Genomic DNA, 27,292 nt, shown 5'->3' on the forward strand with positions numbered 1-27,292 from the left:
TCGTCTTCGGCAACGGTCTTCGTCTTCGGCAACGGCAGCGGAGTGTCAGCTTCGGTTCGGAAAAGGGTGGTGATGCCGTCGGCGGCGCTCGTCGGAACTCGTCGGCGACGTGATTCCGACGACGTAAAATGTTTCGTCTTAGGCAACGGCTGTCTTCGTCGTCGACAACGGCAACCTTCGTCTTCGGCAATTGCAGCGGAGCGTCGGCTTCAGTCATAACAGTGTGGTGGTGCCGTCGTCGGCGTCGGCGACGTTCTTTTGGCGTCGGGACAGCCGGAATATGGAGTTGCAGAAAAAACAGAGTTCTGCAACTCCGACGGATTTTTCCTTCCTCCAGCTTCCTCCTTCGGCGATTACAGGAGCACTTAGCTCCGACTTTCTGCGACGGAAAAGAGAGGAAAAAACTCCTGCTCTGATACCATGTTGAAACTAGTTGCGCTAAAACCTCGAGGTATTAGTGAGAGGCGTAACAGGACCTTATACAAGGATTGGCCATACGGTTCCACATTTCAAAAATAAATTTTTTAAATGGTTATTTTAGTAGAAAACTCTATTTAAATCAAGCCTCATAAGTAGGCTCGGGGTCGGCTGATTGGACGCACCCCTACACTCAACGACGAGAAGACGCAATTCATTCCAGAAAATGCAAGTTTCCACTACGCGCAGCAAATCGCAAACTCATTTTCGCAGCCAACGAGGAATCTCGCTGTCACGGAATCGAAAAAGGAAGGTAAGTAATATCCAGTTTAATTTAACAGCTTTCTTACCCTTTTAACGAATTAAACACCCTTCTGTCCAGCAAATTTTCCTCCCTGATTCAAAGAACGTCCGGCCAAAAACTTCCTTTCTTCACCAGTCGCCTGCATTACTCTTTGCTGTCAAGAACAGTCGAGAATATATTTAAACAGATGCAGCAGCTCTAACAGTAAACAAGCTTCCGGGTAGAGATGGGTTCTCTCCAGAAACCTTTTCTTCTTCTAGTGCTTCTCTCTCTAACCACTCTACCTTGCTCCGTCTTCTGCAGACCAATCGAGGGCCATCGAAGGCCGTTCCAGTACCTGCAACCGTTGGAAGGCAGTCGAATCGGGGAGACCGTGACCGGACTCCACAAGCTCAAAAACTACCTCGCGAGATTCGGCTACTTGGACTACGCCCACGTTGCCACGGGTGCCGGAGAAGTTGACCACTTCGACAGTCATCTCGAGTCGGCGCTCAAGCTCTACCAAACAACCTACAACCTCAATGTCTCCGGCGTCGTTGACGACGCCACCCTCGACCTCATGATGACGCCCCGATGCGGAGTTCCGGACTTCTTTAACGGATCCGAGCCCGGTATAGGGACCAAATGGGCCCATTTCCCTGGAAATCCGAAATGGCCCGCCAACAAAAGGAACCTCAAGTGGGGTCCACTCCAGGCCGATTTCCCTTACGACTTTGCTGTACCGTCGATCATATTCGCGGCACAAAAATGGGGGGCAGTCACAAGCTTTCTCTTTGAAGAGCTCCCGTTCGAGCAGCACTTGGGTGCGGATATCAAAATCGGATTCTTTAAAGGGCCTCATGGGGATTATCAGAGCTTTGATGGGCCCAGACACATCCTGGCCCATGCTAGGTCTCCCATGTCAGCCTTTGCCCATTTCGACGGGGATGAAAAGTGGGCGGTGTACCAGTCACCCGATACGGTGGACTTTGTATCAGTCGCGCTTCATGAGCTGGGCCATACGCTCGGAATGGCCCATTCGAAGGTCCCGGAAGCCGTCATGTTTGCAACACTGCCCTATGGGGTGCAAAAGAGGGACTTGACCCAGGATGACATTGATGGGATTAAGAACCTCTACCCTTGAATTCTTTGGTTGAGTCGGAAAGTGATGATGAAAAGGGGAGGAAAAAGAAACTCTTGAAATTAAGGGCCAATTGAGTTGATTTTTTAATTAATTTTCAAGTGTTTATGGTGTCTTCGAACATATAAAGTAATAATAGAGAGAGGAGGTGAAGCCCTTTCCCTGTCTTTAAGTAAAGTAAGAGGCACCTTTATTTTTCACTTCTTCCCTTCGTTTGAAGAACGATTACTTTAAAGTATTTCAACTAAAAAGCATTTTAAGGGTTTAAATAAATAATAGAGAGAAGAAACGAAGTCCTTCCCCGTCTTTAAGTAAAGGGGGAGGTCCCTATTAAGTTATGGATCCTAATTAACACCTTACGTTGAGTTGGTATGTGGGTCGAGAGAGGTTAGAGAAATCATTATTTGAGGAGCATCAATTGCGGCCGAGAGAGGTTAGAGAAAACATAAGTATACGATTTCTCTTGTGAATTATTTCATTTTCTTAGTGGTTTACTACAGTTGCGGAAGATAGGACGTAGTCTCACCTTGAGGCGAACCTGTATAAATCATGTTGTGTTTTTTCATTGCTTGATTTTTTTCCTCGATTATTATTATTGCTCTCTTTAATTTGGAATTAGGGTGTCTAATTCCTAACAGCCCCCTTATTTTTCACTTCTTTTCTTCTTTTGAAGAATGATTACTTTAAAGTATTTCAATAAAAAGCATTTTAAGGGTTTAAATAAATAATAGGGAGAGGAGGCGAAGCCTTTCCCTGTTTTTAAGTAAAGAGAGAGCCCCCCTTATCAAATTGTGGACCAAATAGAATAGGGGATGAAGGACTTACCTTTGTAGGATCTGAAAACTCCACAAGCATGGTGTCTATCGATGCTTCAAGGAGCAGTGATATTGGCATTAAAGGGCACAAATTGACGAGGAGTGACCAAAAGGTATGAAAGACCTAGAGCATTTTCGAATAATAGAATAATGTGTCCTCAAAAAGTTCATATCCCTAGACACAAGTAACCACCAAAGAGTATGATTATAACAAATATAACCTTGTTGGGTTTGAGAGTAACCCAAGATGGAAAAAACAAGTACACCCAACGACTTTTACGGGAAGAGAAAATATGGTCTTCACGAGGAAATAGTACGAAATTTAAAGTCTTATGACTAAGTACAGATAAAAGTAGCCTATTTATAAATAAGCAAGCCGTAAGTATGACATAACGCCAATAAAAGTAGAGTACCTTCCTGGAGTAGAAAAGGTCCAAGACAACCTCAAGAAGTTGGCCGAGAGACATGAACATAGAAATCATAGCTAAGGAAAACCTAAAAGAAATAACATCCACCTCACTCAAGCAAAGCTATGCTCAACATATATATTTATTACATGTCAAGATTTTAATTTCTCACATAATTGGTTAACTTATGTGACCCGCCCTGACTTAGACTAGAATTTTTTGCCAACCTAAGTGTCAACTCGGCGTGACTCAGTGAAACGCACTTCAGTGATTCAGTTACAGAAAATCTAGTGGACTCGTCTTTCTGCATGAATTGCTGCACCGTGTCCACAACAATGAGGAAGATGCAATTCATTCCAGAAAATGCAAGTTTCCAAATCGCAAACTCAGTTTCTCAGCCAGTACCCCTCTGAAAACTTGCCAAACATTTCCTCATGTAAATCTTTCCGTCTCTTCTCTGGTTCTGAAATCTTTAAAAACATATCTCCACCGATCACGACGTCAATGGGAGGAGAGAAATAAAAATCTAACTGTCACGGAATTCAAAAAGGAAGGTAAGTAACATTCCAGTTTAATTTGACAGCTCTCTTACCTTTTTAACGAACCAAAAACCCTTCTGTCCAGCCAAAAACTTCCTTGCTTCACCAGTCATCTGCATTAGTCTTTGCTGGCAAGAACAGTCGCGAATATATTTAAACAGATGCAGCAGCAGCTCTAACACAGTAAACAAGCTTCCGGGTCGAGATGGGTTATCTCCAGAAACCTTTTCTTCTTCTAGTGCTTCTCTCTCTAACCACTCTACCTTGCTTCGTCTTCTGCAGACCAATCGAGGGCCATCGACGGCCGTTCAAGTACCTGCAACCGTTGGAAGGCAGCCGAATCGGGGAGACCGTGACCGGACTCCACAAGCTAAAAAACTACCTCGCTAGATTCGGCTACTTGGACTACGCCCACGTTGCCACGGGCACCGGAAAAGACGACCACTTCGACAGTCATCTCGAGTCGGCGCTCAAGCTCTATCAAACAACCTACAAACTCAATGTCTCCGGCGTCGTTGACGACGCCACCCTCGACCTCATGATGACGCCCCGATGCGGAGTTCCGGACTTCTTTAACGGATCCGAGGCCGGTATAGGGACCCAATGGGTCCATTTCCCTGGAAATCCGAAATGGCCCGCCAACAAACGGAACCTCAAGTGGGGTCCGCTCCAGGCCGACTTCCCTTACGACTTTGCTGTACCGTCGATTATATTCGCGGCACAAAAATGGGGTGCAGTGACGAGCTTTCTCTTTGAAGAGCTCCCGTTTGAGCAACACTTGGGTGCGGATATCAAAATCGGATTCTTTAAAGGGCCTCACGGGGATTATCAGAGCTTTGATGGGCCAAGACACATTCTTGGCCATGCAACGCCTCCCACGGTTGCGTTTGCCCATTTTGACGGGGATGAAAAGTGGGGTGTGTCTCAGTCAGACGATACGGTGGACTTTGTATCAGTCGCGCTACATGAGCTGGGCCATACTCTCGGAATGGGCCATTCGATGGTCCCGGAAGCCGTCATGTTTGCAACAATTCCCTATGGGGTCCAAAAGAGGGACTTGACCCAGGATGACATTGATGGGATTAAGAACCTCTACCCTTAACCTAGTTGAACCCGGTTCAACTATAAAATAACTCTTACCTATTTTTATTTTAGTTAATAAAATATGGTCAATTAAGTAAAATTATCCGAATTTTTAGTCTTGTAAGAATTAAGGTATAATTTTTATTTTTATTTAAAATTTATAAAAATAAGCAAAAAACTGGGTAAAATAGGACGGTTTCCACGTGGTGATTTTCTATTAATAACAAGACTGTGGGTCCAATTTCAGGCCAGCATGGACATAATTCGCGCTCCCAGCCACATCTATATCTCTCTTCACAAAATTTTCTTTTGTTATTTTTCACGTTCATCTGTCACACGTTTCAATCCGATTTTTCTCCCGGGCCGAGTGGAGATTCACTGAGATCATTCTGCTCCCAGCTTCCATGCCGGTTGTTCTCGAATCTCTTCCGATTCCCCGAGCCGCCGTTCAACTGAGTTCCGGCTCTTTGCCGACGGTGTTTGCGTCGGTTGCGGCCGGGCCGGCCCGGAGGAAGCATGGAGTAGTGCTGGAGTCAAGGGGGTTGAGGATCGATTCGCGCTTCCAGATGATTGCGTTGGCTTCGGCCGTGAGCGTGAGAGTTCCGAATGCTAAGCGCCTCGGAGTTGTTTGTGAATCGCAGGAGGCTGCTGTTGAAGGTTGTTTGTTTTCTTCTATTGAGATTATTTTTTTGTGATTTTACTGGATTTTGTTGTGGTTGTCGGAGATCGACTCTCTGGAGTTAGTTTGTTGATTACTGGTGCTGCGTCTGAAGACTGAACTTTTTCTTGAAGTCTGATAGGAAATATGTTGGTCTCGTACTTCACTTGATTTCGTTCTTTTTCGTTTGCCAACAAAAAAAAAAATCATTATTCTTGTTCCAATTTTGTGTTTTTTTAGGATCTGCTGTAGTTTTAAGTAGTCAGTCGATTTACGACTAAAAACAGCTCGCTGTATGGTATCGACCTTTCTTAATATTTCAGACAGATTAAGCGATTTAATTGGTTTTGGATGTGACCTTTTATGGCTTTGTATATTCTTAAATTTTAACTTGTGGCCTAAGTGATGAATCTTGTTCCAATAACTAGCTCGAAGTGTTTAATATTGAGGTCCCTCTCTGTCCATCAATTTCTTTTCCTTTCCGCAAGGTATGTTTTGTTTGTAAAGTCAAACTTAATGAATATTTTATGAAACGTTCACAAGAATAATTTTTTTGGCTTTGAATCAAAGAATGATTCTTACTGACTGAGTGTCTCAGCTGATTCTCTTTTCCTTTCAGTGTGTTGTAATTGAGCCGATTTATGGAAGTGTATTAAGTGTCAGACTTGTAACTGATCTAAGATATGTTTATTGTTTCTAAAAATTGGTGTCGCCAAACATTTCAAAAAACAAAAAAAAAAAGGTGCACTTGGGAATCTTAAAGCATTTTGCTGCCAGCAGGGCATTGCATCATAATTAGGAGGAAGCGATCTGCTCCAGTTAGAAATTTTGATTTTGGAGCTTCAAGCTAAATTTATATGGAAATAAAACTTGAACCCTGTATGCACTAAGTTGTCTGTAGTTATCCGTGGAAACATCTCTTGTTATAGACTACTGTATTTTTCTATAAAGGGGAGATGGCAACATTGCATTACTGTGCTTCCTGAGCCCCTCTTGCATTTCTCTCTTTTAAGCTATCATCACTATGTTAGTTATACTACAAGTAAAAAGCGATGTAAGAGAACTGCCTGAGAAATTTTTTCATTTGTTTTGTTGGGAACTTTGTCTCTTCTTTCAGAGAACCATGCAAGTTAAGCATGTTTTCCTCCTGTACAAGCATGTGCTCATAGTATTTTTTTGCATTTGGGAAGGGTGCATATTTTTTCATAAAATAGAGCTATTTTCATGTCTGATGAGCAGCTGATAGTGTTTCGTTTTTCATGTTTTTGTTTTCTCTTTGATATTAATATGTTTTTTTCCAAATATTTGAACTTCTTACTCCATTTCATGTGGTGTTTCCACTGCAACCACCTTTTCAAATTTTTAGCAATAGTATGACAGAGGAAATAAACCAGTTTTTGTTGATATAAGTGCCAACTTTACAATTATATCTCAATACATGTACAAATAATCTCATCATAAGAAGCCTCACGGTAATGAGACATCATAGAAAATTGTCATTATAACCCTTAGTTACACTAATTAAACCTTTCAACAAATAAATCTAGGGGTGGCATCATGTCGAGCCAAGTTTGAACCTGCATAGTTTTGAGCTTGGCTTGATTTGAATACTTCAAACTCGAGCTCGAGTTCAAAATTTTTTACTGAGTTTGAACTCAAGCTTGAGCCAGGTTCGAGCTTCAACATACATTTAAAACATTGCATAAAATACATTTCAAATAAGTTGGCACCAATGAAATTGACGATTGTTGCGTTCAATCCAAAGGCCCCAGAGGATGAAGGCAAGACAAGCAGAAAAGGAACATCTTTCCCACCTTAGCGAGGTAGGCTCCAAGGAGCATGCAACATGTACCATAGAGGACATGAGGAAGGCAGCAACAGACCCCGATCATATCAAAGAGGCGGTTCCAAACGTCCAGGGCAAAGGGGTAGTGAATAAGGATATGAAAGACGCTCTCATCAGCAGTCCAGCAGAAGGGGCAGGAGAGGGATGGTCCCATATTACCTCACTTCTGGAGATTGTCCACAGTCAGGTTTTAGAAAATTGGTTATCTGGATGATGAAAATCACCCGCCGTTCCAGCCCTTAGGAGTCAGTTGAGAAACAAACTCCTATGGTAAGTGGAGGAATTAGTTTTTATCCTTTCTCTATTCTGGCATTTCCCCCTTATCTAGATGAGAGTGGTCCATCTTTTGGAAAAGTAATGATAGAAAGGCAACAAAGAAAGAGTGAAAGGGATAAGAGAGGACAGACACGAGTAGAAGATGAATGAGGTATTAGTACACATCCTTAATGTGATAACGGGGTTTCTAGCTCTTTGGAGCCTTGAAAAAGAGAACGTAAGTGAGAGTTTCTTTTGTTGTAACTGCCTTGAGTGAAAAGATTGTATTTTGCATTTTCATCATTAAAAGCTTGTTTTCTCTCATTTTTTGTTCATATGCTTCTTGGCAACCAATTGTTGACAATTTCTGGACTAGAGTACGAGAAAATAGGGTTTCAATGCTGGAAATTTCTCAATGTAAAGTTTCTATAAGGCTCTTACAAGATTTCCCCAGTAGAACAAGGCTCCCAAAGTTGGGAGTCGATATCTTTTATTTTGTACAGTGTTTCAACACTAAAGAACTTCATTCTCTGACATCTTGCACTGTCAGGGGACCCTTCCCTCACTTTCTCCTACTGTTTCCATCGTGTCGTTTTCTCATAATCTCCCCTTGCATCCTTGGTTAGGTTGCTATCCTACTGAGAACACTTGGTTTCTTTTCAGAACCCTATAGAAGTTTTCAATTTTTTTATTTTTTTGAAATAGTAAGTTTTCAAATTATTAAGTAAACCTTATTGTGTTTATTTTATTTTGGTTTGCAATGAAATACTTTATTTCTGAAAAACACTTTTTCTTGCTTTTGCTCTCCATAAAAGAAATCCCGATTAAAAAAACTTTGAGGTTTTTTTTTGGACAACAGCAGTATTTATGTAGTTAATTATTGCAGTGTAGCATCTATATAAGTTGAAAAAGCTAAGGTTCAGGTTACCTCTCAATTTTGGATAGTTCATGTTCTAGTAGCAGCCTTGATCTTACACTTCTGAGTTATGGCTGAAAAAATTAATTTCTTGAGTCGATGAAGCCAGTTATTTTTATTTTTAGCCATTACTTTTCTAGTTGAAATCTCATTTAAGCATGCTACTGTTTGGCAAAATTTCTACTGTTCTCATTGGAAATTTGATTACTTCTCATTTTGTTTCACTAAAAGTTGGAATTAATATAGTAAAAAGCATGGTTACCATTCAAAAAGAAAAATAAAACTCATGTAAATGACACTGGCAAGGATCTTTCACCACACAGGTGGGACGCATCATAGCATGTTTTCTTTGGCTTGGTTTTCTTTTCTTTCTGCTCACACACTCCTTGAAGAAAGAGGTTGCCTTAACAATACTTTGTTTTAGGGAAGAGCTGGCATACTTAATTTACATACCGACCCTTGCTTTTCTTGGTTGCAGTAGTGCCTGCAGTTACTGATGCAACATGGAAGTCCCTTGTTCTTGAGGCTGACCTCCCTGTCCTGGTTGAGTTCTGGGCGCCATGGTGTGGGCCTTGCCGTATGATCCACCCTGTCATAGATGAACTGTCGAAGCAGTTTGCAGGGAAGTTGAAATGCTTCAAGGTGAACACTGATGAAAGCCCATCAATAGCCACCCAGTATGGGATCAGAAGCATCCCAACTGCAATTATCTTTAAAAACGGCGATAAGAAAGATACAATCATTGGTGCAGTGCCCAAGAACACTCTAGTTTCATCCGTTGAGAAATTCTTGTAGAGGTGAGCATGTAGCTTTTTACAAGAACCTACCTGTCCCTTTGCTTTTGAAATCTCTCTACACTGCTACTATTAAGTTTAGTTCACTAGGCTGCCATGGGCATCTTTATAAAATACTGTTAATAGCCTGTAAGACTCGCTGAGTTCCAGATTTTATGCTGCTGTTCTAAACTTTTCATTTTGTAATGAGATGGCTTCATGGTAGCACTATTCCATCTTTACCTTCTGTACCTTCTGTTTTGTTTGGTACAATTATATTCTCTTGATTTTCATTTTTTAACTACACATGTGCCCAGTAAATTCCAGTGGTGACCGTAACCCTAGGGCCATCCACATTGGACTCTCCAGAATCTGAAACATAACAACGTTATGTGATATGTAAAGTTTGTTATGGAGGCTATAATGTTCAATTTAGCTTTGAGATGGGAAATAATGTCTCCCTCCCAAGTCCTAGATGTACCTGAAATTATGGATTATGACATACTGTTCTGCCCATCCTTGGTAAAACCAATAATACCTGATATTGCACTATCAACTGTTTTCATCTTTCAGCTTGCATCCTGTTATGCTGTATGATGATGAGGATGGTGATGATAAGGAGATGATGATGATGATAATGCAGATGAGCCATATGAAAGGTAGTGATAAAATCACATGGATTTAAAAAGATTGTTAGCTTACATGAGTAATAGAGCTTCTACTGAATGCAAAAACATATACAAGATGAAGAAGAAGAAGCAAGGTTGGTGAGGATGATGATGATGATATGGAGATGTTGATGATGCAGATGAACCATATAAAAGGTGAGAGTGATAAACTTGGATTAAGAAAAGATTTTTAGCTTACATGAGAAAACAGAGTAGTAATACTAGTCCACATGAGTCCACACTATCTTCAAAAAAAAAATACTAGCCCATATGAGTAAATAGAATTTCTATTCCATGCAAAAACATAGATAAGACGAAGATAATGATGAGCACGAGGAAATGGACTTGAGCAACAAAAATATTCCAACTCCACTAATAAAGAAACTGCCCTGCTGTGGGTGAAGGAATCAAACCTAAAAATCTGATTCATGAATACAAACTTGGGTTAGTTTATTACTATGGGCAAATGTGATTCATGCATAGAAGCTTAGGATTTAGAAAACTTTTGACCTAATCCTGAAAGTTGGTGGAAGTCCCACATTTTTTTTTTTAATTTACAGGATAAGGTTTTTAGTGACTTGTTCTCTTCTATAATATATTATAGTTAAAGTTAGATGAAAAATTTCTTGTAAATTATTAGTTATGAGAGATCCCTTGTGGTTGTCTAGAGAGATTGCATATGATATTGGTTTGATGCAATGCTCTTATCCCAAACCTGTAACTCGCCAAGGTCATAGGAAGTATGAAGACGCCAATCAGCCAAGCTTAGTGTCTCGTTATGTGTTTCTCACATAGTTTCCTACTGGAGCAACTTGGTAAAAATTAAAGTCCACACGGCGTCTACCTAAACCCGAATCCATGCTCTAGACTTAAAAAATTCCACTTTGGCGAGTTACCGGTCAATGTTTGTTAAAAATAATATGAAGCATAGGTAATAAGTTAAAAAAAAAAAAAGGCATTTTTCTTTAGAAACTGAGTTCAGATTGTAAAGTCCACACCGAGTCCACCTTTGGGTAATATTTTATCCCATGATTCACTTTTAAATTAAATCAGATCGGAGAGGACGGAGTCTTTTGACTCGGACCTGACTCGGAAGGCAAAACATTTCCCTAGTTTGGGAATTTTCTGCTCCAAGAAGCTCCAGATTTTTCCCAGCTTTTCCGGCGTTTCATTTTCGGTCCGCTAACCCGATCGCACTACCATGCGCCTGTTGTGTCGTTTAACAAAACTTGAGCTTAGGAGTTAGGGATCCAATATATATTAGATTTTATTAAAAAAGCGGATGTGTATCGGATTTCAAAGTGCCGAATATATATAAAAAAACGATACGTTACGAGCAAATGCAACGGAGAAGGGACATATGCCTAATTTATCTTGTTTTTAGTTAACAAAACAACTCTTAACCAAATATGTCAAGTAATAATTATCTTCAATAAAATACAAGGCAAAAATCTTTTTCCTTCTCCAAAAAAATTTGTTCCTATTTGGACAAAATCTTAATTCATAACAATGACACTTGCTTAAACAATCTGGCAAATAAAAAAACACTAATTTCTTGAATGAGACCCTTCCAAAAACACAAGTTTTAATACCCTTTTTTTCTTTAAAAAAGCTAATGCAACCAAATGCAACCCATTTGGTAGGTTACTTGCATTGTCAGTCTCATTCTCTCTCTCTTCCTCTCTTTCTCTCTCTCTTATTGAATGACCAAAATCTCATTTTCGTAAGTATCACACATAAGGGGCTTTCGTATTGGATCACACCTCTATATGTGTATATATATAAAAACCGACAAATGGTTAAATAGAGAATAGCTAGGGCACATGACAACAATCTTTTAGGAACTCAATAAATGAGGGTCCTAACTTAGAGAAGAGATGCCTCCTCAAAAATGGAATCAAAATAGGTGACTGTCACAAAAATCATGGGTCTCCTCAAAGTGACTACAAAATGCACATACGTATATTAACTAGACACTAAATGATGCTTGACCTACCCTAGTGTACTTTAGATATCACTAGTGAGTCTAAATTCATGTATATAGCTTACCTTTTTCTCACTTTTACTTTATTTTTAAACTCTATCACAATTCACAAGTCATAACATAAAATTTTACTTATTTAATTATCCTTCTCTTTCATATTATATAAGACTAAGGTTCCATGAAAAAGTGCAAGAAAATAAACAAAATGGGTTTTTAACCCTTTCATGTGTTAAAGAGAAAAAGGAAAAGAGTTTATAAATAAAATAATAAATAAATAGATAAATGAAATATTAATTTTTTTGTCTTATATAACCTATAAAGTCTAATTTAGTGGCTTTTACCAGCTACAAGGAGGTAACATAGTTTATATGATAGCCACCAAAAATTGGGACCCAACAAGACAAAAAAGGGTACCTCACCATGTTAGGGAGGAGACAACTTTAAAGGTTTAAATTATAAAATATTACCCATGATAGAGTTTTGGACTTTTAAGAAGGTTTGATTGCAATTACAATGACTGATGGATAATAACACAATATTAAATATGCACTTGATAAATATTTTATTCTATTTTTATTTTTCCATAGTTTTTTAGTTACATAAATAAACTTTAATTGTGAAGAGACCATAATATTTACCCTTGTAATATCATCAAAATTGTTTATACACCTTTGTAATTAAATACGATTAATTAACTCTAACTTTGATTTATAAAAAAAATTAAAATTACCCTCGAACAAATAAAATTATCTTTTTATATGTGTATACGAATTATTCATGTAGATCACACAGGGTATGTGAAACCCCGTAAACAAACAAACAGGTATGTTTTTATAAGATATATGTCAGATACAGATAAATTAGGGTATTTAGGTAATTTTGATGATACTACATGGGTCCATAGCCGTTATCGTAAAACCTAAAAATATTTTATGTGGTATTTGGAGGGTATTGGATAATTGCCCTAAAGTTTCTTCAAAGCTTCCAAGGTTATAAGTAAGACTTCTAGAAGGTAATGAAACTTGAACCAATGGAAGACATGGCCAAACCAAAGTTTTCTATCCTCTCTCTAGAGCCTGAAAATTTTTCCTTACCTTCTTGCCAGCTTTTTTGTTGTGAACCACAAAAAATGTCAAAACTAAAATGCACCTAACAGACCCCTTTTGTAGCCATTCACTCATAAAAAGCCACTTTTGTGGACTCATTAGACCCCGTGGATTTGTTCTAGGTTAGAGTCAAGAGCCATGGGTTTCAAAGCAACTTTTCTAAGAAGGCCTCGAGGAAAGCTTCTGACTTTATATATGTTAATATATTATAATTATTTTTTTATAGTTTGTTATAATATTTTGTCAATCTTAAGTATTATAGTTTAAATATTTTATTTAATTTTTAGCTATTAAATCATTTTTCATCTTAAAGTAAACACCACAAGTAAACAAGTAGTGGAATATTCATTACCCGACTCTAAACCCTAAACTCTGAATGGTCTTTACATGTTCTCGTAACTCGTAAGTGATGGATTAGGGTTCAAAGAAGCAAAATGAGTAACAAATAACCTTTAATTTTACCTATTTACAACCCTAATGAGATGAGGTCGGTGTTACTCAAATCATTTGTGGTAGACCTGAGTCACATTATAGTCGATATACCCAATTAAAAAAAGTTTCACTCACACAAGGTAGGGTTCAAGAACTAGGTCAAACCCGAATTGCTTAAGTAATATTAATCACCTGAATTGAACAAAATCTTGAACAAAACAAGTTCCGACCAATTTAGATCCCCTAAACCAAATCTATTTCCGATTCATTGTTAATCAATTGAAGAAAAGCACAAAATATTTCTCTTTGAAATATCTCTTATAGAATTTCTTTTCATCATGCACTCATTGATTAATGAGGTACATTTGTACATATGGTAGGTGGTATGCAATATGAGATCCATTTTTCACATAATTATGGTGATGGTTGCATTTGGTAAACATTAGGTGGTCATGTATAAAAGCACCAGTTGTTTTTTAGTTGGTATATCCATGACAATGAAAGCTAACTCATGAGAGACAACAACCAATAATTGAACTCTTTAAAAAAAAAAAACAAATTCACCCTATTTATAGGATTTTTTTTCTTTTATGTTATTTTATAAAACTGTAGAGTCAATTTTAAACTATTAAGGGTTTAGGGTTTAGGGTGTAGGGTTTTCGCTTATGACCCGGTGGTACTTTACCATTGCCTTCTCTTGCATTGCATTGCCCGAATTCAAGGTCGAAAAGAAATGTCATGCAACTTCTCTGGCTTTCTTTACGTAGATTTCATTACAGAGTTTGAGTACAAACTAGATACGTAAGTTTTCGTAAGAGGTTTTATAGGATCAAGCATTAAGTCTCATTAAGAGTTCAAACCAAGATTTGTCCTTTGTTTTTAACTTTTATTTTAAATTAATTTTAAATTTATTCGAACTATTATTTTATTATAAATAATTATTATAAAATAATGATAATTATTTTAAGGAAGATTGATGAGAGGGATGAAAAAACATAATTCTTTAGTGGACAAAATTGACCAAGAAGACTCTTTGTAACCATTAGTTGCAGATAAAGGCTTAGCCTCAGGTCAGTGTCTCCACCACATCTTTCCACTAAGAGGTTGTTGCCTCTCCTGCCACATGACAAAAATGTCTACCTAACTATCTTTGTATTCATCTAAACATAGTCAAATATTTAATAAATATTTTATTTTTTATTATATTCAATAAATTTGGCAATTTATTCATAAAAATTGATAATTACTCAATTTGACATCAATTTATTAAAAAAATATCATCCCTTGATGAATTTTCTATTTTTCCATAATTATTAGTTAATATAATAAATTTTAAGTAATTAAAATAAATAATATAATACATTTAATTTTACTAATTAAAAATTAGTCCACCTAAATCAAGGTTCACCCCATTGTAAACATGGATTAAATATTGGCCGATATATAAGAGAATATATTGATAAATATAACCGACATACAATATTAGATTTTAATTTTTTTTACATTTATTAAAAATTAGATATCAGTGGTAGATTAATTAATTTTTACTGTATACTTTTATTTTTAAATTTAAAATATTTAAATTTATTTATTTATTTTTAATACTCCATAATTTTATATTTTATAATAATAATAATAATTATTATTATTTATTTATTTATTTTCTTTTCTTTTTTACTTCAACTAATATTGAGCATTATTTCCCTGCTACGTAACAATCAGCGCATGATAGCATCACGCAAAGTCCAGGCAACTTTCCGTCGACTACGAACCTCGGTAAAATCTGGAAGAATCCGCCGTCGGTCGCTCCGTGGGCCCGATCAAAGCTCTGTGCACCCAACGCACGGTCGTGATCTCGTTTCGCCAACTGGGCGGAATTGGACACTCGAGCGTGGGTGAGTAAGCTAGAATCGCGACAATGGCGTTTTGCACGTGCGAAACGAACATGTACGCCCGCCACGTCAGCGCTGCTTTGGGTTGTGGGAGGAGGGGTTTCTACATCCGTGTCTGCTACCCTTCTATAAATCGACACCACGGGAACGTCGCTCGCCTCGCAACAGCCTTTCTTCGCTTCTCTCGTCTTCGGCTTTCTTCCCTCTATCGCCTCTTTTTACAGTCTCGGAAAGCGAAGCGATTGGATTCGCCATTGTTCGAGCTTCGGATTGGAGTCCGGGAGGCGGTTCCAGACAGTGCTGTGTGGATTATCCCGATTGTTTTCCGCTTCTGTCATCGGTGAGTCTTTTAACATTTTGAATCTTCGATGCGTTTTTGTCGCCCTCTTGTTTTTGTTTTTTTATTTGATTTGATTGGTTTGGTTTGTTTCTGCTGTGAATTGTGTTTTTTTTTTTTGAGAGTGGGAGACGGATGGATCCGGCGTGGTTTTTCTGTTTTGTTCTTCTTACCGATTGGTCGTGGTGGAAAGATTGTTTGCGAGGAGTTTGGTGGTTCGGTTTGTGAAGGATCGGATTAGTCGATGCAGGTTTTGGAGAGGTTTGGAAGCGAGGTCTTGTTTGTTGAGATTCGTTTGTGAGTTTTTGCGCGTTTTTTTTCGTCGGTGAAGTTTGCGCGTTTTTCCGGAATTTCCTATTTTGAGATGATTTTGGAGCTGAGAGTTTTATATGATCTTGAAATGTCCGGATATTTGTTGTTTATTCGTCTGAGACCTTCGCTTTTTTTTAATAGCATATGAAATTTTCGGTTTGAAATAATTTTTTAACAGAAATTTGCTTTGCCTTGATAAATCGTTCATTTCTCCTTACATTATTTCTCTTTCGTGATGTGTAACTTAACTCTGTTTCGTATGCATCTTTCTTTGTGACGATGGAGTTCTCTACATATCTATATCGACCTGAAATTGTTCTTAGCGAATCTACGTCTTTTCCTTCTTTCTTGCTGGGTCACCGGTCGGAGGAAATATATGACTTGTTTTACCTCAATCATTGGATCGACAGGAAATAGATATACAAATAAACTAAGATTAACGAATTTTCTCTTCTTGATTTCCAGATATTATGCTTCTTCACAATAGCTAAAGATTAGATTGTGGGGTGTTTTTTTTTTTTAAATATTCTTGGCGTGGAAGCTGAGGAAAGATGGTTACATAGTTATTTCTACCGGGAAAAGACAAAATAAAATATTAATATTTAATCGGATGATTTCGATCTGAGCCATAGAGGTTTCCGCGACTTTTTCTTTTCTTCTGGCTGTTCTTCTTTCCGTTTTTTAAGGAGAGCTCACGCACATCGAAACAGAGCCTGAAGTACTTCAACTCGCGATTTCGGACTGATTGCCTAACAATAGAAAACTGTTCTGAAAAGCTGTAAAAGTGCAGGAGTGACGAGATAAATGATAAGAAGGGATGAAACTAACAGTTGTTTTTTCATTAAAATTCTGTAGTTAGTTACTGTTCCTGTCTTCAAAATTTATTATATAATATAATTTTCTTTTATGAGCTTCTTGTGGGCTACCGTTGACTGGAAATAATCGTGTTAGTTTCGCAAAGATTACACTTTGCCTGCTAATTTAATGGCCGGAAGCATTGGATGTCCTGCTTTTGTGATTCATTGTAGCCCCTGCTACCGATCATCGGAATAATCAAGCTACTTTAACAATGTACGGTAGCTGACGAAGATCCAGCATGTTCCCCACTAGGGAAGTTTGTCGATCCGTCCTACGAACTAGGTAGAGTTTGCCGTATCGGATATCCTGGCTTTATTGAGGACAAACACGCGACTGTATCGGGCTGCTTCGGCTCGGACGGCGCGTGAGGTTTTTTTCATTCGATCTAGTTTCAGCTTTTAAAACGAGGACTTTTCTTTCTTTTCTTTTGTGTTTGCTGAACAGAAGAGCCGTCCAGTGGGGACTTAGCTGTTTTTTGTTACCGTTTTTATCTGAAAATTCTCTTTTTTTTTCGGTCCAAAGTCCTCTTTACTACTTACGACCTTTACGAAACGAAAATCGTGGGTGGCTCTGGCTCTCATGAGGTCTTGATAAGGTTACCTCTTGAGGATACAATCAGAAGAGACATGCTTCCTGCGTTTCAAGCTTTCGGTGGATTCCCATAATGGGAGAGCTACAGGTTCGATTGCTTTGTCCGGTTTCCCCAGCGACAATTGTTGGTTTCTGATGATGCTCAGTCCTGTCTTTATCCCACTTCACTTTTTGTTTGAAAGGAATCATGGGGCTGCTGTGTTTATCTCAAAACTTACAGATTACAATTTCATTTATAAACTTTTCAACAGGAACATAAAAATCAAATACAACGTCATCCCCACCGCCCAATTTAGCAGAGATTTTCTGTCAGCTGCTTGTTTTATTCCTCTTAGGTTGAATTGTTTACTTTTTAGATTCCTTGTGTTTTCTAAGCAATTTAATGCAGCACGACTTTTGGTTTTTCAATGTTTTTTTTTTTTTTCAAATTAAGTATGACACGACTTGTTTTGAAGGTTGTTTATATTCTCTGCCTCTTGATGAGATGAGGTTGATTACATTATTCTCTTTATCTTTGCCTCTGTGATTCTATTTACGATCTTATCGGCATCTTCTCCCTTTGCCTCACAGCCTCTTATCCATACTTTTGTCTCTAATTCCCGTTCTCTTCTACAGGACTTCCAGGTCTCATTTCCTTTCATGGATCAATACCTGCGAGAAATGTTCGACGGTTCACAACCTCAGCCCAGTCAGGAGCAGCTGTCCAAGAAATGGGACTCCGACGTGGGACCGGTGACGTCCTCCGAAACGGTGACCGGCTCTTTCGACTGCAACATCTGCCTGGACTTCGCAAACGACCCAGTGGTCACCCTCTGCGGTCACCTCTACTGCTGGCCATGCATCTACAAATGGCTCACCCACGACCCCTCCGCCACACAACAGTGCCCTGTTTGCAAGGGCCCCCTCTCCCAAACGGCCCTCATCCCCCTCTATGGCCGGGGCAGTGACCCCGCCGGCAAATCCAAAGCATCCAAAACAACAGGCCTCGGCATCCCACATCGCCCCCCGGCCTTCCGCTCCAACGGCCAGACCTCCCAACCCGCCAGCCCCACCAGAAGCTCCCAACACCACCACTCGCCGCAGCAGCAATTCTACCAGTACCAACACTACCACCCTCATTCCCACTACTTATCCACCCCCTCCCCTCTGCACTTCAGAGGCACCTCACGGGTCCTCCACCCCACGAACGGGGGGATGGCCTACGCATTGCTACCCTGGGTGCTGGGCTTGTTCTCCGGCTGCCCGGAATCAGAGCTCCACTACTCGGATTCCTCTTACTATCTGATGAGGAACGAGGAGAGCTCGAGGACTCGCCGGCGAGAGCTACAGGCAGGTAGATCACTCAACAGAATCTCTGTCTTTCTGCTCTGTTGTCTTGTCTTGTGCCTCTTCCTCTTCTGAAGATAAAAGGCTGCTGGCTCCCCCCTTCCTCTGCTTGTATATAGAGATTGTAAGGCAACGAAGGGGACAGACACTTCCCGAGACTTGTAAAACTGATAGAGAAGAATGAGATACAAAACATGGCCATAGATATAACAAAGTCTTGTCAATCTGATAATGTCTTCCAAATAAGATAATAAATCTTTAGTGGAATTTCCAAGATCCGATGCTGAATTAGCTTTTCTACTTGCCCCTAAAGTAAACATCAAATTGCCCAATATCGTTCCATACGTCTCGAATATTGTGGACATATTCTTAATGTTAGATCATGGGGTGTAACGAATCCCAAGAGCATTACGGGCGTCATCTACCTTATTCTTGGGAGATATTCTCAATGTCACTTAATGGGTAGGTTGTAAGCAGGGTGTAACGAATCACATTATTCTAATTCTCAAGGCAATAGGCTGGGCCTAACGAATCTTAAAAGCCTTAGTTCAATTAACACTAACGATAGTGCGTTCATATAACGCCTCTTAACGCCCCCAAAATCAGATTCAAGACCTGAAAACCCATTAATTGAACTCGAATTTCTTGTTGGGCTAGTTTACGGGTGGGCAAGGGATGACTTGAAACCTATTTCGGGCTTCAGAATCTGACATCTGCCCTATCTCGTGATGGGTCACAAGAATTAAATAAAAATTTCGATATATTTTAATTATCTTGTTTTTGATTAATTACTCTTACCTTGGGAAAACTACTTAGATTTCTGTTTTAAACCACCTCAATGGTGGGTGCATAGTTTTATGTTTCATATAATGTCTCATATGTCTAGCCTTTGAATAAGACAAAACTAATATGTATATATATCTCGGTATGTTACATGTATGTGTCACAATAGAGTGCTATGTCGTTACACAAAGGTTGCCTACCAACCAATACATATAACTTTGTGTCGATAGAACCGAACCTGATTGTGTGTCAGACATTAGAAGTGGGACTGAGCTTTTGCATATCTTGCCTATTATGAGATGTTGAACTTAAGTACACCTTTATATTGATTTAAGAGTGGTATTTATACATAATTTACGACAGAACTCTGAAAGGGTAAATATAATCAAGATCTCTTAATCCATTGGGATAAATATATTTTAAAATTAAGATAAATCTTTATATCCTAAACCCAAGGGAAAATAAGATAAAACTCTTTACCTATGTGAGTTTGAAGCTTCTCGCCACCTTCGGGGGCTCCCCACGTTGCCAAAGATACCAAAACATGCTGTAAAGTCCATGCAAATTCTAGCCTCCTCACCGGGGAACCCTGGAATTAACCTCCACGTGCATGGATGCTTCCCTTTCTCCCGTTCTCATTGGAATGTTCGGCGTCCCTCCCTGGTCCCACACCTTAGGACGGTGCCACCTCCACCCGCTGGAAAAGTCCCAAACCGGCCCCACCTAGTGGACCCACTCCTTCAACTTCCGGACCCATGCCCTATCCAAGGGCCTTTGCGAGCACCGAGTTCCAAACCTTGGCCGTAATGGGGTCAACTAGCTTCGGTAGGCCCGATATCTTATGCGGATCATCTCTACAGGTGGCATTGCTGGGCCTTTCGTCTGGTGGGGTCATCTTGATATAAAAGATCTTAAATGGATCCCATGAAACTTGTGGGACCGACAGTGATTCACCAGCCTCTCATGTTGATCGGCTCAATAAATGAAGGGCTTTGCGAGTAGTAATCCTTTACCGTATATTTGGTGGGGTCGCATGGCTTGGTGGGCCCATCTCAATCTTTCTCTCTCTCTCTCTCTCTCCAACGACCCTGCAAACCGCCAACCCATCTTCTGTATCACTTCGATCAAACCGCGTCGATTTGCAGAGAACTGACGCAGAGGATGAGAGTTCTCCTTTTGTTTAAATTCAACCGTCCACCGACAACCGCGTACAATCGTTCTATAAATGGAAATGATCAGTTTAATGTGACATATCCCGAATCCGATTCCAAGTGAGCTTCGCTTAATTCAGTGATCTCCTTCTCAGTTTCCGAGTTCGAAAATGGCGGCAGTAGTCAATCTTCTCTTCTGTCTGTGCTTCATTCTTGAAGCAGCCACACCATCCGCTAGCAGCGGCTGGCTTTCAGCCCATGCCACCTTCTACGGCGCGAACCAGAACCCCTCCACACTGGGTAAGCTTCAGATTGTGTAGAAACTCCTTGTAGAAATCGAACGGGGCGGACTGCAGCTCAACTGTGTGATTTTATTCGATGTCATTTGCAGGAGGTGCGTGTGGATACGACAACACGGTGCATGCGGGGTTCGGGGTGAACACGGCAGCGTTGAGTGGAGCTCTGTTCAGGGGAGGCGAAGCCTGTGGAGCCTGCTTTCTCCTCACTTGCGACGCCAAGGTGGACCCTAAATGGTGTCTCCGACGAACGTCGGTGGTCGTCACGGCCACCAACTTCTGCCCGTCAAACAACCACGGCGGATGGTGCGATCCCCCTCGCCGGCATTTCGATATGTCTTTGCCAGCTTTCTCTCGTATTGCTAGAGTTGGCAGCGAGGGGATCATCCCTCTGCTCTATAGAAGGTATACTGATCATGATCTACACCTTCCCCGCTGGCTTTTCTTCTTCATCCCTGCGCTCTGCAGAAGGCTCTCAAGCTCTGCTTAGAGTTTCCTTTCTAGTGAATTTAATCCCATTATCATGTAATTCATTAGTGGGTAAATTATACTTACTATAATTTAATAATGGTTTTTGTATTTTTTAAATTATGAATTTAAATTATTTATTTATTTATTTATTCTGTACAAAAAATAGATGATTAGAAACATGATTAAGTCTTATAGGAACCATCTTTACGACCAAAAATCTCTTGATTTTGGCTAATCATTATGGGATGTGAATCAAACCAGGCTCCACTGGGTATTTATGAGACCATTCACGTTCCAGTCAAGGATTGAGTAGACCAAGAGCAATGGAGATTTTCATTTGATCATGTTGTATTTATTTGTGGGAGGAATCGATGCAGGGTTTCATGCACAAGGAGAGGTGGAGTGAGATTCACCATGAAAGGCCAGCAGAACTTCAACCTGGTGATGATCTCCAACGTAGGGGGAAGTGGCGACGTGAAGGCTGCATGGATCAGGGGCTCAAGGACGAGAACCTGGGAACCTATGCATAGGAACTGGGGCGCCAACTGGCAGAGCACCATTGATTTCCGCAACCAGGGTTTGTCCTTCAGAGTCATCTTGATTGACGGCAAAACCCTAGAGTTCTCCAACGTAGCTCCTCCCAGATGGAGCTTCGGGCAGACTTTTGCTTCGCGGCTACAGTTCCACTAGCAGAAGAAAGAAGAAGAAGGAGAAGACCCGGAAGGAAGCTCTGGGGATTCTTCTTGTTTATTAACAGTATAAGTAGAAGAAGGAGAAAACCCAGAAGAAGAGCTTGATTAACTATTTGATTTTCAGATTTTTTTTTTGATTGATGACGATTGGTTTGTTGCAGAGAAGACCCAGAAAGGAATTTAAGCTCTGGTGATTCATCTTCTTAACTGCATTCAATCGATATATTGCCTTGTTATTGTTTAATCATTATTTGAAATGCTCTGGTATTTCATAATGTATTTGGTTATGTCAACTGATAAGAAATAGAAGAAGTCTATATTGTTTATCTCTGGAATCAAACTCTGGACTCGGATACAAAACCCATATAAAGTTTATCTGAGTTTGGCCGAGTCTCCGAGTTTAGAATTCAAATTCCTGCAATTTAATCAACTCTCTTGAAATTCTTCAAAAAATCTAAACCAATTTCATAATCCATTTACATGCACATCACAACATTGAATCACATTTACCAGTAGAGTAACAACAACTTATTAGACCACACGTCCTAGGTTCATAACCCTACATGTAAACATCGACTTATTTTAAAAAGACAAACAAATGAAAAAAATTCAAAAAAGGATTACTCAAAACCATGCAACCTAAGTTTCCCCTAGTTAACCCCCGGACTCGGCCCTGACGGTGGAATTGGTACTCCCTTCGGGAGTATTGCTCCGAATGATAGAAAATCTACATCTGGTAAACTTTGAAGCTGCAGGGGGGTAGCTTCTCTGACCAAGGCTGGAGGCAATAACCGAGCTTGAACGGCAAAGAAGAAGACAATGAAGAGAAGCATGAAGAAGCTCTTGCTAGGATGAAACAATGCCATGTTCTTCAACCTTGTGAAGCTCTTGTAATGAGAAGGGTGGTGCAAAAATGAAGATTATATAGAGGGTGTGGAAGGGAAGAATGGGTGTTTTGACAATCAGAAATTTGCTGGCCTGTGACGCCATCTTTGCACAGAAGAGAGCTTTCATTGAATCTTTATTTGAGGTGTTGGGGGGTTCTGTGAACTGCCGGCAGGCTGTGAAAGCTAAGAGAAGACTTTGAAGAAGAAGCCGGCCAGGACTGGTTTTTTTGTTTGTGAGAGTTGAATTATTTTAAAATAATAATAAAATTATGATTATTTTATTTTTCTATGGCTGAACAAATGGACCTAAAGTAATTTCACGTTGGGCCAAAGATTTCATTTTAGCCCGATTCCCATTCATCGGGCCGTAGCCCACAGCCCACAGGCCTCTCAGCTGCCCAACCCGAACCGGAAAAGTGTTTCTAATTTTCCGTTAATTTTCTAAAAACCCTAAACCCCGTCCGAAACGCCCAGCCTTGAAATCTGCTGCAGTTCCTGTTGTAATTCTCAGAAGCGCGAAATCCGCCATGGGCACTTCTCTCTTCTCGATCACTAATCGTCTTCGTAAATCTCTCGGATCGAACTGCGTTTATGCTATCAGATGTTACTGGGCTGAGCGAAAGCAGGATAGGCTGCATGCGAGGCTCAGTCCTCTGGGAGCGCTTAAGACAATCATGCCTGAGCTTGATCAATGGGTGGATTCTGGGAAGAAGGTTTGTGCAGGAGATCTCTGTTATATCATTCGTGATCTGAGGAAACGCCACCGCTATAGACATGCATTGGAGGTGATTGGGCTCTCCCTGAACTTTCTCTTCTGTGTATTTTGGAATGCACATGTAGTGTGGCGATTGAGTGAGTCAGGGAGCTAATGATTTTTGGTGGTTAGTTTGGTGTTCGCTTGTTGGTGGATTTGTGATTACTCGAAAATTTGCTGATGGGAAGGAGGCTTTTTTTTGCTTCTTCAATCGTCTGTTTTTGTTTTCTGTGCTTCATTTTGCTCGTACTACCACTGTGTTTTCATTTCTTAGGTTTTTTAGGCTTTCTGTTTCGACTTGTCTGTGTGTTGATTCATGTGGCCAAAACTTGGTATGTCCATTTAAGATGAATCCGACAGAGAAACCATGCTATATTGTTTTATGTTTTTTTAGGTGAACCTTGACGATTAGAGAAAGCATCTAGAGATTTGTCGAAAAGAAGCTAGCTTAGTAGTGGCTGTTCGAAATTTGACAATAATCGGGGTTCAGGTTTGTCTGGCATTCGGAGGACTTTTTTTTCAGATTTCATATATTGTGTTACGGACTTGCTATAACAGGTATTGCTAGGTGTAGAACACGGAGGACTTTGATTTTGATGATACCAGATGTATCATCCTTTCCTTTATGGCTCCTTGTTGTTCTTTAGTTAGACAGATTCATTTGGGACGTAAGATTTAGGTAGCGGGTGCAGGTCGGTTTACCAACTATTATGGGAAAACTTTTTGAAATTGAAGCCTGAACTAGCCTTTTTGCAGCACACGCAACTTTTCCCGGGTGCTATCCTTACTAAGAAAAGGGAGGAAATCATCCATCCTGCAGATATTCTGCTTTTTCCTGTATAAAACTTTAAATATTTGGATGATACTACTCCAATGTGGAATGATTGTTACTATTTTCTAGGAGAGTGGCCTTTGTTGCACCGAGAACTCTACCCTTGAAAGAAATGAGGGAGACAAAGAGTTGGAATTGTGAAAATATTTTTATGATAAAGAGTCACCTAAAATACCATGGCTAAAAGTGTCTTTATTTGTAGATTCACCTAAACTACACAGAGTAGCAGCAGCAGAAACACTACTAAACTTTTAATAAATGCAGCAGGAATGTAAAACATGGTTTGCCATGTCGGTATCCGGTTCATATCAGGTACCCAAAAACCTGATATGGCCAACATGAGGTCCTTTTGGCCAGTACACCTGTTTGAGGCTCTGAAATTAGAGTATGTCTTAGGATGGGGCAAACCATGATATAAGGTTCTAATTTTGTTCCATGATTGAGGAATTACATGGGAATTTATGTGGAATCTAGAAGGAATAGGAAGGAACAAGCTGCTGTCTCTCTCTCTGTGTTTTTTTTTTTTTTTTGGTGAAATGCTTACCGTTATCTTTTGTTTTTGACACTTAATTGATATCTCTGATCACTATTATTATATATATTTTTTATTTCTTCATAAGTTTGCTGACATTTTGGGTAAATTTATTAGTACTAGGAATTTTGCAGTTTGGTTTAGTATAATCCCATAACATTTTATTCCAATTGTTCTGTCTGTATGTTAAGAGTATGAAGGGAGGTTATTACTGCATTCTGTCTATATCTTCAAGCTTTTATTGGCTTGTGTTAATCGACCAGTATGATGTTGTAAGTAGTTGCAGTAGTTACAAGTATAATTCCATAACATTTTATTCCAATTGTTCCACGTGTATGGAAGAGCATGAAGGGCTGTTATTGCTGCATTGTGTCTTTATCTTCGAGCTTTTATTTGCTTGTGTTAATCGACCAGTATGAGGCTTGTAAGTTGTTGCAGTAATTACACCTGAACACTATTACACATTTCAAGCTAGCATTTTTTTTTAGATTTCATGGATTATGTGAAATATGAATGGCTTTTCAATGCAGGCAACTGAGTGGATGTTCTCCAAAGACGTATATAAAATAACTCCAAGTGAACATGCCTTGAGATTGGATCTGATTGGTAAGGTCCATGGGTCGGAGTCTGCAGAAACCTACTTCAATAGTCTGGAGGAAAAGAACCAAAATGAAAAGACTTATGGTGCTCTGTTGAACAGTTATGCCCGAGAAAAATTAACTGACAAAGCCCTCTCTCATATGCAGAAGATGAAACAGTTGGGCTTTGCTTCAACGTCTGTACCATATGATAACATTATGTGCCTTTACAGTAATACAGGGCAGCACGAAAAGGTACCCGAAGTGTTTACTCAGATGAAGAACTACCGCGTTGTGCCTTGCAATTTCAGCTATAGAATCTGCATAAATTCTTATGGTGAAAGATCTGATATCAGAGGGATGGAAAAGGTTTTAAAGGAAATGAAAGCTCAGAAACATTTCACCATGGACTGGAACACATATGCTGCAGTAGCAAACGTATACCTAAAAGCTGGTCTTACTGATAAGGCTACTGCAACCGTTGAACAAACGGAAAAGGTACTGCAGAAAGAATCACAAAGAGATGGCTATAACCGTTTGATTTCACTTTATGGTTCTCTTGGGAATAAATCTGCAGTGAATAGGATATGGGAGCTCCTCAAGTCTTCTTGCAAGAAGATTATTAACAAGGAATACATGACCATGCTTGGCTCATTAGTAAAGCTTAAAGAGCTTGACGAGGCTGAATCTCTGTTGAAAGATTGGGACACTTGTGGGAATGATTTCGATTTCCGAGTACCAAACATTCTTCTTAGTGCATACTGTCAACAGGGTATGTTGCAGAAAGCGGAATCCATGCTGGAAGATTATGTTAAGAAAGGAAGGGTTCCCAAGCCCTACTCTTATTTAGTTTTGGCTGAGGCTTTTGAAAAAAATGGTGAGACAGGGAAAGCGTCCGAGTACAGAAAGAAGGCGGAGGAAACGAATGCGACAGTTGCAGAAGCTTCAGCCTGAGGGTTAGAAGGAGCCTGGTTGCTTGAAAGATGTATGCAGATCTGAAGCTCTCAAGAGTTTTCTGAACATATAATTCTACAGAAAAAAAGGGGTATGAACACAATGTTGAAGAGAGTGGAGGCCCTCAAAGAGTTTTCTAAATAGATCTTTCTACAGAAGGGAAATGTATCACTGGATCTTGAGGATATGGTTGGTATCATTTTTTATGCACCATATGGCAGCTTACCTGTGTAGCTTCCTGTACTTTTCATGAAAATACCAAATGACCAGCTTCAATTTCTATGTTCAAAAAGCTTAAATAGGTAGTACCTAAAGCAAGCAATTTGGTGCAAAACATTCGAAACGTTATCTCAGCTGTCTGATCATGATTAACGGCTATCTATTCGATCAATGACTATTTAAGTCATCCGATCAATGGCTATATCAGTTGTCGGATCATGATCGGATCGGATAGTTGATAGATTGCACCAATTGGATTAGCCATGCTAGCTCATATTTATATGAATGATATAGCAAAAATTGAGGGATCAAAACACCCTGTAATTAAATTAATAATAATATATTTAATGAAATATGTTTATAGATGAATGTGCGAATTATCGTTAATTTTATTTAAAATAAATTAAATAAACTAATTAATTAATAATTAATAATAAATGAAATTTTAATAAATAAATAAATGCTAATTTCGATGAAATAGAGGCCTGAAATAAAATAAATTAC

The 27,292-nt window shown here is 39.5% G+C and overlaps 5 protein-coding genes across 6 annotated transcripts; all 5 read left to right on the forward strand.

Annotated features, from left to right (window-relative positions):
- The first annotated feature begins 3,807 nt into the window (after positions 1–3,807).
- On the forward strand, positions 3,808–4,704 carry LOC137938584 (metalloendoproteinase 5-MMP-like). Its single transcript, XM_068783534.1, has one exon. It carries the CDS (start codon positions 3,808–3,810, stop codon positions 4,702–4,704), a length of 897 nt encoding a protein of 298 aa, XP_068639635.1.
- A 310-nt stretch (positions 4,705–5,014) lies between these two features.
- Positions 5,015–10,070, forward strand: LOC137938816 (uncharacterized). Of its 2 annotated transcripts, XR_011109908.1 has the most exons (4): positions 5,015–5,342; positions 8,839–9,157; positions 9,707–9,792; positions 9,878–10,070. XR_011109908.1 is itself a non-coding variant. In XM_068783862.1 (3 exons), exons 1-2 carry the CDS (start codon positions 5,090–5,092, stop codon positions 9,153–9,155), a joined length of 570 nt encoding a protein of 189 aa, XP_068639963.1. In that variant the 5' UTR covers positions 5,015–5,089; the 3' UTR covers positions 9,156–9,157; positions 9,707–10,070. The 2 variants fall into 2 exon arrangements, 1 of the variants encoding a protein (XP_068639963.1); XM_068783862.1 differs by having other exon boundaries at positions 9,707–10,070.
- A 5,328-nt stretch (positions 10,071–15,398) lies between these two features.
- On the forward strand, positions 15,399–18,908 carry LOC137939180 (E3 ubiquitin-protein ligase RMA1H1-like). Its single transcript, XM_068784393.1, has 2 exons — positions 15,399–15,555; positions 17,929–18,908. The coding sequence occupies exon 2, from the start codon at positions 17,953–17,955 to the stop codon at positions 18,712–18,714; it is 762 nt and encodes a 253-aa protein (XP_068640494.1). The 5' UTR covers positions 15,399–15,555; positions 17,929–17,952; the 3' UTR covers positions 18,715–18,908.
- Positions 18,909–20,743: 1,835 nt separating this feature from the next.
- LOC137938585 (expansin-A12-like) lies at positions 20,744–22,030 on the forward strand. The gene is made up of 3 exons (XM_068783535.1): positions 20,744–20,873; positions 20,965–21,274; positions 21,718–22,030. Exons 1-3 carry the CDS (start codon positions 20,744–20,746, stop codon positions 22,028–22,030), a joined length of 753 nt encoding a protein of 250 aa, XP_068639636.1.
- Positions 22,031–23,411: 1,381 nt separating this feature from the next.
- On the forward strand, positions 23,412–26,917 carry LOC137939112 (pentatricopeptide repeat-containing protein At4g21705, mitochondrial-like). Its single transcript, XM_068784303.1, has 2 exons — positions 23,412–23,704; positions 25,568–26,917. The coding sequence occupies exons 1-2, from the start codon at positions 23,447–23,449 to the stop codon at positions 26,567–26,569; spliced, it is 1,260 nt and encodes a 419-aa protein (XP_068640404.1). The 5' UTR covers positions 23,412–23,446; the 3' UTR covers positions 26,570–26,917.
- The last annotated feature ends 375 nt before the right edge of the window (positions 26,918–27,292 follow it).

Source organism: Aristolochia californica, unplaced genomic scaffold (genome assembly GCF_029961685.1).
Source record: "Aristolochia californica isolate CCGP_79_NKW_82.1479 unplaced genomic scaffold, dmAriCali1.0.hap1 SCAF_8, whole genome shotgun sequence".
NCBI lineage: Eukaryota > Viridiplantae > Streptophyta > Magnoliopsida > Piperales > Aristolochiaceae > Aristolochia > Aristolochia californica.